The sequence below is a fragment of the Cebidichthys violaceus genome, unplaced genomic scaffold, assembly GCF_023349555.1.
Source record: "Cebidichthys violaceus isolate CVI_PGR_0920_01 unplaced genomic scaffold, fCebVio1.0.p SCAF_17, whole genome shotgun sequence".
In the NCBI taxonomy this organism is placed as follows: Eukaryota; Metazoa; Chordata; class Actinopteri; order Perciformes; family Stichaeidae; genus Cebidichthys; species Cebidichthys violaceus.
Genome location: NW_027176340.1, coordinates 2,873,546 through 2,886,740, shown reverse-complemented (window position 1 = coordinate 2,886,740; position 13,195 = coordinate 2,873,546). Strand labels below are relative to the sequence as shown.

At 46.2% G+C, this 13,195-nt stretch overlaps 1 protein-coding gene across 1 annotated transcript in view; it reads left to right on the top strand.

Moving 5' to 3' along the window:
• bsnb (bassoon (presynaptic cytomatrix protein) b) overlaps nt 1-13,195 on the top strand; it is a 40,165-nt gene that overhangs the window by 22,033 nt on the left and 4,937 nt on the right. Inside the window, 7 exon segments of the mRNA XM_068712102.1 lie at nt 13-6,324; nt 8,357-10,451; nt 10,835-11,706; nt 12,100-12,214; nt 12,300-12,446; nt 12,654-12,709; nt 12,913-13,031. Coding sequence (XP_068568203.1) covers nt 13-6,324; nt 8,357-10,451; nt 10,835-11,706; nt 12,100-12,214; nt 12,300-12,446; nt 12,654-12,694 — 9,582 coding nt within the window. The 3' untranslated portion in view covers nt 12,695-12,709; nt 12,913-13,031.

Genomic DNA, 13,195 nt, shown 5'->3' with positions numbered 1-13,195 from the left:
CTCTTTCTTCAGGATTACAACAAATCAAGTACACAGAGTCTAAGTGACACTGGATACTCCTCAGATGGGATCTCGAGCTCTCATGGGGAGATTACAGGACAGATCCGGGAAGAAGGAATCAAGCTCAGTGGTGCTTCCATCCCCTCGGAAATCACCAAGCTAGAGAGCTCCATGAAGCCTCTACTAGAGTCAAAGACGTCAGATCAGAAACACAGGCCACATTCACTGTCTGTAGGACAGGGCCGGGACTACAATCCTGATGACGATGCAGCAAGGGAAGAGTCAGAAGATGACCTCAGTTGTAAGCTTCGCCATGATTATGTGGAGGACAGCAGTGAAAGTGGTCTGTCACCATTGCCAGTAAGACAGAAGAAGTCACATAAAGAATTAACAGATGAGGAATTCATGAGGAGGCAAATTATGGAGATGAGTGCGGATGAGGAGGAGATGGAAGAACCCGGAATCCAGAAGACTAAAAGGGGACATAAAACTGGTGGGGAATTAAGCAAGGAGAGGCGACGACTCTCTCACCAGTCTAATAGTTTTGAGGAGGACACCAAGGCGACAGAGGTAAATGAAGAGGAAGATGTTGTAATGGCCGGTGGCCTTCGGCGTTTTAAGACCATTGAGCTGAATAACACCAACAGCTACAACCGAGACATGGAGCTCAGCACCGAACATGACCTACGAGAACCAGAGCTAGAGATGGAAAGTTTGACTGGTTCTCCTGAAGAGCGGTCCAAGGGAGAATATTCATCCACTCTACCTGCCACCACACCCAGCTACACCTCTGGAACATCCCCCACATCTGTGTCTTCCATGGAGGATGACAGTGACAGCAGCCCTAGTCGTAGGGCAAGACTAGAGGAGGCAAAGCAGCAGAGGAAGGCTCGACATCGGTCCCATGGGCCACTGCTGCCCACTATCGAAGACTCATCTGAGGAGGATGAGCTCAGAGAGGAGGAAGAACTACTTCGAGAACAGGAGCAGATGAGAGATCTAGAGCAACAGAGGATACGAAGTACTGCTCGAAAAACAAAGAGGGATAAAGAGGAGCTACGGGCGCAGAGAAGACGGGAAAGATCCAAAACTCCCCCCAGTAATCTCTCTCCTATTGAGGATGCATCGCCAACAGAGGAGCTGAGGCAGGCTGCAGAGATGGAGGAGCTTCACAGATCATCATGTTCTGAATACTCACCATCTATGGATTCAGAGGCAGAGGGCTTTGAGATGATTGGTGGAAAGCTTTACAAATCAGGAAATGAATATAATCTTCCAACCTTCACATCACTCTACTCCCCTACAGAAAAGACATCAGCAATATCACCATCTGATAAAACTCTAAAAAGTGCAGAGGAGGTCTATGAGGAGATGATGAAGAAAGCACAGCTCATGCAGAGGCAGAAAGGTGCCTCTCAGCCTGACAGTAAACATCATCTTGAAGCAGAAACTGTCTTGACCCCTGGCTCAAGCCCAACACAGCTTACTGCACCTATGACCTTCTCCACAACAGGGAGTGATCCAAGAATTCCAGGAATTCATGCAGCACAGCATCTATCAAAAGAAACGCAAAATAGGATGATGACACAGAGTGCCAAAATTGAAGGTGTTGTTGGAGTTGCCACAACCAAAGCCCAAGTCAGTCAGACTGCCACAACTCGACAGGCAGGTAGCACAGTGCCTGCTGGCAACAGAGCAGGCTCCCAGAGGCCAACACAGGCATCACCAGACCCTGGAGCGTCCTCCTTAACCTCCAAAGTCTTCTCCCTTTTCAAAGGTCCCAGCCCCCCAGTCTCACCCAATGCTTCTCCAGCACAAAGCCCAACGCATACACCGTCTGTGAGATCCACTGGTGGTAGTGGCAGGCAGCTGCCATCTTTGCCTGGTGGTCCTACATCAGCTACATCATCCCATGGAGCTCAGACACCTCAAAGGGCAATTTCGCCACGTCTTGCACGACAACAGTCCTCTCGAGATTCGCCAGTGATGGTGATAACTCTGGGCTCAGATACAACCAGTCCTGCCAAACCACTCACTGTAAATTCTTCCACTTCCCCTTTGTCATCACCAACACAGGTCAGTTGTAAAACCTTGTATAGCTCCCAGCCCTCTTCGACAAATTCCCCAACATCACCCCAAATGCATCCATCACAACAGTCTTCTAAACATTCTTCACAGATGGCTCAAAATGTTGAAAAAGTTAATGTTGGTAATGCACATAGTCGGGGATCTATGGAAAACATATCTCTGTGTAAAATCTCAAATATTCCAGGCTCTTCAATGGTTGTGGGTCAGGTTCAAACACATCCAAGCTCTAACGTGGTGGATCTGAGAGCCCCAATGAGGCCTGCTCCAATTATAATGACAGATCAGGGCATGGACCTAACATCTCTTGCCTCTGATGCAAGGAGATACTCTTTAGGAGCAGAGCAGCCGTCTGGTCGACACACAGCAGTGCAACCTCTTATTATGAACCTGAATGCACAAGAACAACCGTACATATCTGTATCAACACCGACTACAGTTAGTGTCACAGTTGCAGGTTCAATGTTCATGTCCCAACCCAAGCAACTAGTCGTGTATGGAGATCCTTTGCAAAACCGTGTGGATTTGGGGCAAGGTGTTGGATCAGCTGTGTGTTTAACCCAGAGCAAGCCTCCAATTACTGACCCATCTATTCCCAAAATTGATGCCTGTCTGGAGAACCTGGGTATACAACAGCAACAACTGCAGTTACAGCAGCAGAAGCTCCTGCAGCAGCAACAGCTTCTTGAGCAGCAGCTCCAGCAGCACCATCAGCAATCCTCTTTTGCACGTTACAATTTAGCTAATCAGGTTCAGCCAATCCTAATGAAAAAAGACCTTGTAGTCAGCCAGACAAGCAGTGCCCAGCCTGCAGTAACTGCTAGTGCCATTCCTAGAATTTCCCCACTGGCTCCACCGTCAGTGTCTGGGGCTCCTGCTTCTAATGCTTCCCATGAGGTCTATGGTGGAGTTGCCTTAGAGCTAAAAAACAAGCCAACAGTAATGAATTTGTCCACTGGTAAGCCCCATGTCATGATGGTGCAACTTGATGAAAATAAACCATCACAGGGGGGCACAGTGACTCAACTGGTTAAGCAAGAGGAACCAACCCCCCCCCCTCAGGTCTTGGATCTCACTGGACAGATCAAACCAGAAAACCAGGTGGCTTGTTGTGATGTTGTTTACAAATTGCCCTTTGCTGGTTCCTGTTCAGGGTCATTCACTCAAAAGCCTACAACAGTATCCTCAGATAAAACCCCCACCACTGAAAACCCTCAAGCAGCCCACCTTCCCCATCCACCACACTACAATGTCATGCAACAACAACAGCAACAACAAACACAACAGCAGCCTCAAGCTACACAAGGAGTAACAGAGGAACATAAACCATATCAACCAGCCGTAGACCCCTCAGGAAGAATTCAGCCCTCCATGTCTGATACTAATCTGCCCTCCATGACTGATGCTGGTCACTATCAGAGTAATGTTCAGGGGGGTCTGGCAGTAGATCTTAGCAGCATGAATCAGGCTTATGATGGTGGATATCTTGGTATTGGAGCGCAGTATGGATCTTACACAGACTTGCGTCACCAAGGAGATTTTACTGGTCCTTCATTACCCCTTCGCCGATATGGCTCCATGTCAAATATCAATTCTGACTATGCCTACAGTTCACGTGACCAAACAGGACCACAGGACTCCAATCTGGCTCAGTATAGTGCAACCACTGCCAGGGAGATAAGTCGCATGTGTGCAGCTCTAAACTCTGTGGACCAGTTTGGGAGCCGGTATGGAAATAACCCTGAATTGGTACCATATGGGGCTGGAAGGGGTGGACCTTTAGCTAGGTTAAATCTCCAGCAAAGCTTAGCATCAATAAGAGCAAACCTACTTTATGGCCCAGATGGAAGACCAACAGCAAATGGCCAAACATTAACAAACCTAATAAATGCTAGACAAGCAAGTATACGCGCCTTGTACCCTGCTGCTATGAGAGGAGGTGATGGCATGATATATTCCACCATTAACACTCCCATAGCTTCCACCTTGCCAATTACCACCCAGCCTTCCTCAGTCATGCGTCCCATACCTAGAGGAATTTACAGACCATACCCCACAGGTGTAACTGCAGTACCATTGGCTAGCCTTACCAGGTTGCCTCAAGTGACTCCCAGAATGCCCCTGTCCACACAAGGACCATATTCCTACCCTACTCCAAACCAGTATCCTACTTCAGCCACACCATCAGGAAGTGTGCCTGAAGCAAGCAGCTTACACCAGGAAACTCCTGTGTACCTTGGAAAGCCTTTAACAACAGTTGCTGCTCAAACAGCTGCAACTATTCCACCCACCCAACCTGCAGCACACCTAGGAGCACACAATGTACCAGCAACTGGTATGCAAACAATGGCAGATCAACAGACAGACCGAACTCAACTTACCTCTCAGAGTGTTTCGTCATTCTCTCAAGCTCAAGGCCAACCTCCAACTGTCCAGCCATTGCAGGTTCAAACGCAGCCACACCAGTTACCTGCTCAAACTGAACCTTTATCTTTGACTCAAACCCAACCTCAAGTTCAACCCATCAGTCAACCTCAACCATTAGTTCTGCCACAGGGTCAGCCCCAAGTGACACCCCACGGCACTGCCCTAGCACAGAGTTCCACCCTTTCTCCCCCCATGGATGCCCAGAAAAATAAGGAAGATGAAAGACTGAGTCAGCAACAAGAGCATGTGCTGCATCTAGAGCGAGAGCGCGTAGAACTGGAGAAATTAAGGCAGCTGCGCCTACACGAGGAGCTTGAAAGAGATCGTATGGAGCTTCAGCGACACAGAGAAAAAGAACAACTAATCGTTCAGCGTGAAATTCATGAGCTGCAGTCAATCAAGCAGCAAGTCCTACACCAACAGCAGGCAGAGCGGGAGACGCAGCTCATTATGCAAAGAGAACAACTGGCCCAGCAGAGAATGCAGCTTGAACAAATTCAGTCTCTGCAGCATCAGCTCCAGCAGCAGTTGGAGGAGCAGAAAAGACAAAAGACGGCAGCAGTGGAGGCAGCAGCTGCTGCTGCAGCAGTGGAGACAGCCACCGCATCAGCAGTGGCGGCAGCAGCAGCAGCCACATCTGCCCAGGGTACTATGCAAGGGGTAGTTGTTGGAGGAGGGCCCCCTCAAGGGTTCATTATTTGTGACCAGAGTGGTAGAGTTATTCAACAAGATGGACAGAGTGTTCAATTTTGGCAGGATGGACAAGTGGTCCAAGCCATGGTTGCTGCTCGACCCATTCATAGTTCTGCCTCTGAAATGTCTTTAAGAAGCAGTGACAAACAGGCTGATTCCAAGATTATGAAAAAGCAGAATTCCATGCCTCGTCTGAGGGATGGTTCAGAGGACGACTCTGGGAAGAGGATTGCAGACAGCTGTGTGCAAACAGATGATGAAGATGGAGAAGACAGATTTATGAACAGGCGTAGGAGAACAAGGCGTATTGCTGACTGCAGTGTGCAGACTGATGAGGAGGACCAGGGAGAATGGGATCAGCAGCCAGTCAGACGCAGGCGATCACGTGTTTCCAAGCACTCTGAGTCCAGTGGGGAGGCTAAATCAGAAGGGTCATCTAAAGTGGCTTCTGCAAGTATAGCTATTCAGACCACAAATGATTCGTCATGCCAAACAGAGCCCGACCAACTAAGCAGGATTTCACCTGCAATCCACATTACCATGGCAGAGACCTCAAAGGTTGACCTATTACATTACATAGCAGCCCCTGAAAGAACCCACAAAGGAGAGAGTCTGGCCTGCCAAACAGAACCAGAGTCTCAGTCTCAGGGTGTGGTCGCCCCTCAGCTGAGTGTCCCTACAACTATTAGTCCGTACTCAACAAGCCTGCATATAGTAGGTGCGAACACATCTGATCCACCCTCTCCTAGACACCAAGGAGTTGTTAAGTTTGAGAGGAGGAAACCAGACCCCTTGGAAATTGGCTATCAACAAACTGAGTCTCCATCTCGGCAGCCCCCCAAATCTCCGCAGGTGCTATACTCCCCTGTATCTCCATTGTCTCCTCATCGCATGCTGGAGACAACATTTGCCTCCCAGGAGAAACTTAACAAGGCCCATGTTACACCTCAGCAGAAGGCCTTTACTGCTGAATCACCCCAACGTCACCAGACTTTACCAAGACCCATAAAAAGTGTGCAGCGCTCGATGTCGGATCCCAAGCCTCTAAGCCCCACATCAGAGGACCCTGCCAAGAACAGGTTCTCCCCATATCATCAACAAGCTTTGTCCAACAGTCAGGTATGCAACCATTACTTTTTCTTTGAGCAGAAGTTAGTTTATCAAAATTTCTGAAGGCTTATTAAATGATAATGAATATAATATGAAATATATATAGAGAAGATATGTATGAAATGTATTCAGAATAAAGAATATTTTTGTAGAAATGCAGCACGCCCTTACAGTCCAGAGTAGTTCCTTTAAATAAAATTACAGTGCACACTGGATAAACGCCTTAGGTCCCCCAGGGAGATGTGAGTATATTGTTCAAATATATGTTTCAACATATGCTTTTGCTGCAAATATGCATTGTTTTTTGATATCAAGAATACCATACACATTTGTTTACATGAGATAATATGCACATAATGCATTATTTATTTTTGATACATTATATACGCACATTACTGTATTAGAGGTCACACTGACACTATGTAGGATGTCATAAAATGTGTCACAACTTTTGTGTCCAACAATTTTTTTACAATCAGAGCATACCAATGCCAAACCCCGAAAAATATGTTTGATCCAATTAGCATGTAGAGAAGCATTAAATATAAATAGAGTACTTTAAATTAAGTTAGTATTTATCATTTAATTGTCAGAGAGAAAGAACATGTAAATTAAAATAGATCCATGTTAATGGAAAATATGCTGTGTGTGGACATAGATGAGCACACAGGATCTGGCATCAAGAAGGTGACAGAATGTTCTCATGAGAGCAGCTGGCCATGCCAGAAAACCTTTTTCCATCATCCTGTTCTACTGCATCTCCTCCCTTATCTTCCCTCTTTCTACTCCTCTAGCCTGTTTTACTCTCTCTCTCTCTCTCTCTCTCTCTCTCTCTCTCTCTCTCTCTCTCTCTTCTCTCGCTCTCTCTCTCTCACACACACACACACACACACACACACACACTCCCTTTCTGTCATGTCTTCTATATCAGGCAAACCCTTAAGAGTTGCCAGGGGGACATAGTATGTGGAGGAATCGTGGTGGTGATTTGCTGTCTTCCTGATTGTTAGCAGCTGGTCAAAGTAAATTAACATTGCTCTGCACTTAGACCAAAATTTGTCTGAGAAGGAAACATAGAATTCAGATTTCAGGCATTTGACACACCTTATGTACTTATAATCTTTAGTGTTAGTGTTTCATACATGGTTCTCTTGTGGATACTTATGGATCTACCCAACACAACTATTTTGTAAGTATTAGACTAGCACAGATATTTTTTAAGTTGTGTCTTTATTTCTAGTTTATACAGTATGTTTGAATTTTCTTACCTGCATGCCATACAGAAATATTTGGAGCAATGTGAAAAAGGGTTTTTGATCAAAGGAGTAGAGGGAGAATTAACATATTTCTAAAAATACATTTTAATTAAATCAAGCGACTCAAAACACAATTGCTTCATTAACATGATGTTTACATTTACTGCTCAAACATACATTCATTTGGTCAGTATTTTGATTTAGGATTATTCTGATATTCAAAGATCCAACATTTAGAAAATTAGATATGAATTGATACTGCAGAGATATATTTGAAATTGAATCCATTGCAGTAGCAATGCTATACATGTTACTTTTATTAACAATTAACATGTTTCTTGTTATTTTAGTATAACAATTAACATGTTTAAATTGTACCCCTAAATGGTGTAACTTTGCAATATTATTATGTATTAGAGGCGCTTTGTGTATACTACAATGACTGCCACTACTATTCATTTGCCTTAAGATTGTTAATCAGGCATAAAATGAAAAAATGTCACATAGTGTCTTTGGCTTCAGTGAAACAACATTATAATTGATATAATGAAATCAAACCATGTTAGTTGAACTACTGATGGAGCTAACGCCCCTGTAGTACATAAGCTAATTAACCAAGTAGGCTGATAACATATCAGGCTGGAGAGCTTTTCACTTAGGTCTAGGGATGAAGAAATGTGCAGACCCTCTGTGAGTACCCAGTGTACAGTAATGAGTCTAATTTACATAAACACATTCTGTTTATAGCTCAGTGTTTGCTGATGTGTCTCTGCCTTTCCAAGCAGATGGCCTCCCTGCAGCAGCAGCAGAACTCTCTGATGAGGAAAATAAAGAGGACTCTCCCTAGCCCTCCTCCAGAGGAGACTCCGCTCCCCATTGTTACTCCAGCACAAATGTACAGCTCCCCTGGCATGCCCCAGAGGGTCCTACCCAGACCTGCCCAGGGAGTCACCAAGGCTGGCCTGCTGAGTGAACTGAAAGCTGTGGAACAAGAGTCGTCAAAGCTCCGTAAGCAGCAGGCTGAACTGGAGGAAGAAGAGAAAGAGATTGACGCCAAGCTACGTTACTTGGAGCTAGGCATCACCCAACGTAAGGAGACCATGGTGAAGGATAGGGAGAGGAGAGAGCTGGCTTACCTGAGATGTATGGGTGATGCTCGGGACTACATGTCGGACAGTGAGCTCAACAACCTCAGGATGGTAGCTGCAACAGGAACCTTTGATGGTAATGGTCTGCTGACAAGGCCCAGCACTGCACCATTGAGCCAATTCACTAATGACCTCAATGCAACCTCCCAGTATCCCTCAACCTCATCCTATATGTCTTATCCATATCCTCAAAGTCAGCCATCAACACAACAGCCAGGCTCTGCTTACCAACAGATAGGCTTCCAACCTCCTCAATACCCTTCATCCTCTGCACCCCAGCCAGGAACATTCCAGCCCCACCCCCCATCAGGCCCTGGCTACCAGAACCAGGGAACTTATTCCAATCGCATGTATGCCCAGCCCGCCTACCAGACAGACCTTGGCATGCAGCAGCATGGTCATCAGGGCTTCCATCCTCCTGGTCAGCCAATGCCCAGCCAGAGCCTTCCTTACCCCAGCCACAGCTCCTACCAACCTGGTCTCTCCTACCAGCCCCAAGCAGAGATCCTTACAGTCCATCAAAGACCACGTCAAACCTCTTTGGCTGACCTTGAGCAAAAACTCCCCACCAACTATGAAGTCATCAGCAACCCAGCAGTGTCAGTTGCCACATCAGCTCCAGACACCAACTTCGGCTCAGTCTACAGCAATGCATATGGACAGTACCGCCCCCCGGAGCCCGGCTTGACTCACTCTGTGGACAGCCCCCCATCTGCTTATGCTTCTGATGGACTCTACACCTCTAACCTGGAGCAGAATATTCCTAGGAACTATGTCATGATTGATGACATCAGTGAGTTGACAAAAGATAACTCTAGCCAACCTACGGATGCTCTAGGCCATCCTGTGGGAGGGCGGTATCGCAATGAGAATGGCCCTGCACGTGGGAGTGCCTACATTAGACCCGAAGATGAGCCCGTGGATGCTTATGGCAGACCTAGTGGAACAACAGGTTACCAGAGTACAGTGGACAGTCGCACCAGCACCACAGTGAGTGGAGGCTCTTCCTATTACTACGATGATTATAAACACACATCAAGGAGCAGCTCCGGTAGCCACAAACTTGCACCCAAGAATCTTGCCCCTGCTGTAGTCTCCTCTAAACGTAGTAAGCACAGGAAGCAGGGAATGGAGCAGAAGATTTCTAAATTCTCCCCTATTGAGGAAGCACGGGATGTGGAGTCTGACCTTGCCTCGTACACAATGACAACATCAACAGGAGGCAGCTGTACAGTTGTGTCAAGATCCAAGAAGCTTCAGGATGATGCCACCTACGGGATTAAGAAGAATGCATATGACCAGCAGAAATATTACGGCACCAGTCGTGATGGTCTTGAGGAGGAGGACCGCATGTACAGCTCTGGCAGGTCCAGGTCTACTGGATATGGTATGGACAAGATTTCCTCAAGAGATGCCACAGGACACAGAAGTAAATCCTACGAGAGGGATGCCATGGAGCGGTCTCAGAGAAGCAGCCGCAGTGGAAGACCTCCAATGCGCAGCCAGAATTCAGAAGAGGAGAGTCCAATCAGTCCTGTTGGGAAGCCTGTAGGCATGGAAAGAGGCTCCGGCATACCAGAAGCCCATGATGTGAGGAACCAGTATGGCTCCAGCCATTCGTTGCCAGATGTGCAGGACCATCACAAGAAGGACCTGCCTAGGAGTCATGTATATAAACCCGATGACCCTTACCTCGTAGATGACATGCACTGTGCTGTTTCTGACAGTGAAGGTAACTGGTGCTGAATAATTTTTGCTGTGTGACATTTGTTCTTCCTACCTTTACCGTGTGCTGGAAAGGTACTGCATGCCAAGTGTGGAATTTTGAGAAGAGCGACGTTACTTTGTTTGTCTTGTCTTTTGTTATGGAATGCTCCCTGTGATTATTAATTAAGCCAATAATGCCTTTTTTTAATATTTCTTTTTGCACGCATGATTTTTAAGTGTTAGATAATCATTTTTTACGTTTTTTTTCTGTTTGATTCCTCAAAAATGTGCATGGCTCTGGGATGTGGAGCATGTTTTCCCAGTTATTTTGAATGGCTTCAATCTGCATGCTACTCCTCTCACCGCAAAAAAACAATTGACTGATAATGTTTGTTTTGGTTTTAAAAGCCTATCATTTGGGCCAAGAGGAGACTGATTGGTTTGAGAAGCCACGGGAGGCCCGTTCTGATCGCTCAAGACATCATGGAGTTCACTCATCCACAGGGAGGCGTAGTAAACACACCTACCATGATTATGACGAACCTCCAGAGGAATACTGTAACCAGGATGAGTACAACCAACAACGCCACCCCTCCTCCGCAACATCACGGGATCACCGTCATCATGGCGGCAGCTCTGGCAGACACAGCTCTTCTCGCCACACCTCAGAGGATCCCAGGTCGACCCGTTCTTCCAGAACACACCCCAAAGACCCATCTGTTCGCGCTGATGGCAGAGGCTCCTCGTCTGCACAAAGAAGGAGTGGTCCAGACTCTCGCTCCGCCCAGGGAAGCCCCCGAAACTCAGGCGACTTCTCTCGAGACGCAGCCTCTGGTCATCATCACGGCACAGGTGGACGGAGCCAGAGACCCCAAGGAGATCGCACAACATCCAGGAGGCAAGAGCCCTCTGCAGCAGGGCCTAAACCACAACAACAGCAGCAGCAGCAACAGCAGCAGCAGCAGCAGCCTCAACAGCAGCCCTCTCAGGGCCATGCTGGGCAGCAGCGGCCAGGTGGTCAGGGCCAGTCTGGGAGACATCCAGGCTCTGAACCACTTGATGGTACCCAGCAGGCCCAGCAGCAGCATCAGCAGAGTGTGCAACAGCAGCAGCAGCAGCAGCAACCTCTGCAGCACAGCCAAACCCCTCAGAGCAGCCAGCCTATAACAACCACAGCAGGAGCTGGACCGGCACAGCCCCAACCCAAATCTGGCCAAGCCCCACCACAGGGAAGACAGTCAGGGGTAGGGTCTGTAGCAGGGCCACCAGCTACCACTGCGGTGAGTAGACCTAAGCCTGGTTTTACTGTAATACACTAACTGTTTATATCTTCTGTTATTAAGGATGTCCTTTTTAACCTTCAAAAAACACTTTAAATGTCACAAAAAGATGCAACGGCTGTTGGTTTTATGCTTTGGGATTGTGTGAGGAACAATCTGTCTCACTCAACAAAGACACATCTAGTGGACAGTGAGCATTATGTAAACTAAACACAGACAGAAGTGGGAAAGAGAAAATTACATAGAATAAAGAGCGTAATAAGAAACTTTTTGATTAACTATAGTATAAATTGAACTATAGAAGATTATATTTCAAATGGGATTACATTAATAAAACATTAAATACATAGTAGCAAAATTATACTCAATATTTGTCTCTGTTCTGTTTGACAGGCAAAAATGGATGCTACACCTGCAGCAGCAGCAGCGACAGGAATGAAACCTACAACAGCAGCCCCAACAGCACCTCAACCTACCAAAATAGCTACACCTCCTCTTACAGGCATTGGTCAGTTCCAACATTACCATAAACCACTCAATAACCACAGGCAAACAACGACATATGTGATGATTATGTTGTTTGTTGTTTGCAGGCTCCAAGGCCCCCCCTGTTGGGATCGGTAGTAAACCCGTAGGTATAGGCAGTGCCGCAGCAGGACAGCCACCTGCTGAAGGGGATAATGTTCTCACTAAAATCCTGCAAGGAGGGGCAGCAGAGCAAGCGGGGAAACTGGGCGATGGTACAGTCATGAATAAATAAATGTTTAAGAAACTGAAATACAGCTTATCTTCAGGTCTAGCAAATGTTTAATCCGCTGTGATTCAGCTTTAGTTTTAAAGTAAGAGTCTATTAATTCAGGGAGATACTGGAATTCCTTGAATGGGTATATCTGTTTGGGTTAGGTTGTTTTCTGATAATCGCCTCCTTCTCTTTGTCGTTCTCGTAGCTTTGTCTGGCCTTGGGAAGAAGTTCACTTCATTGTGGTGAACTGGAGAGAGGAGGGTGAGTGAATTCAAGTTGTTTTCAATGAAAGTTACAGGCATGTGCAACTCAAGATGTTTTAGTTTTTAATTTAGAAGGATGGCCTTATCAACATAAATTATGAAATGCTTCCCTGCAGTAAATAATGGGTGTTTGGGAAATGATCATGTTTATGATCATTGCTTCACTTTTTTATTTTTGAATCAACTGTGCTTTTCTTTCAGGGTATGCAGAGTTGAAATGAGATGGATTGGTAGCTTTGTACTTGAAAAACCTATGAAACTGCAATAAATAAATTTCACATGACAGAAGAAATAGAGGAAGAGAGATCCTGAGTGCATCAGTGAGTATCTCATTAGTATCTCATCATCATGTCTTTAGGATAAATATTGTGTCAGCTGCTCCACTAAGCAAGTGAAAACAACAATGTTGTAGAAAACTATTTAAAAATGCAGTGTATTGTTTATTCACTTTTGTGACAATTCAAAACAAAAGCAGTAATGCACA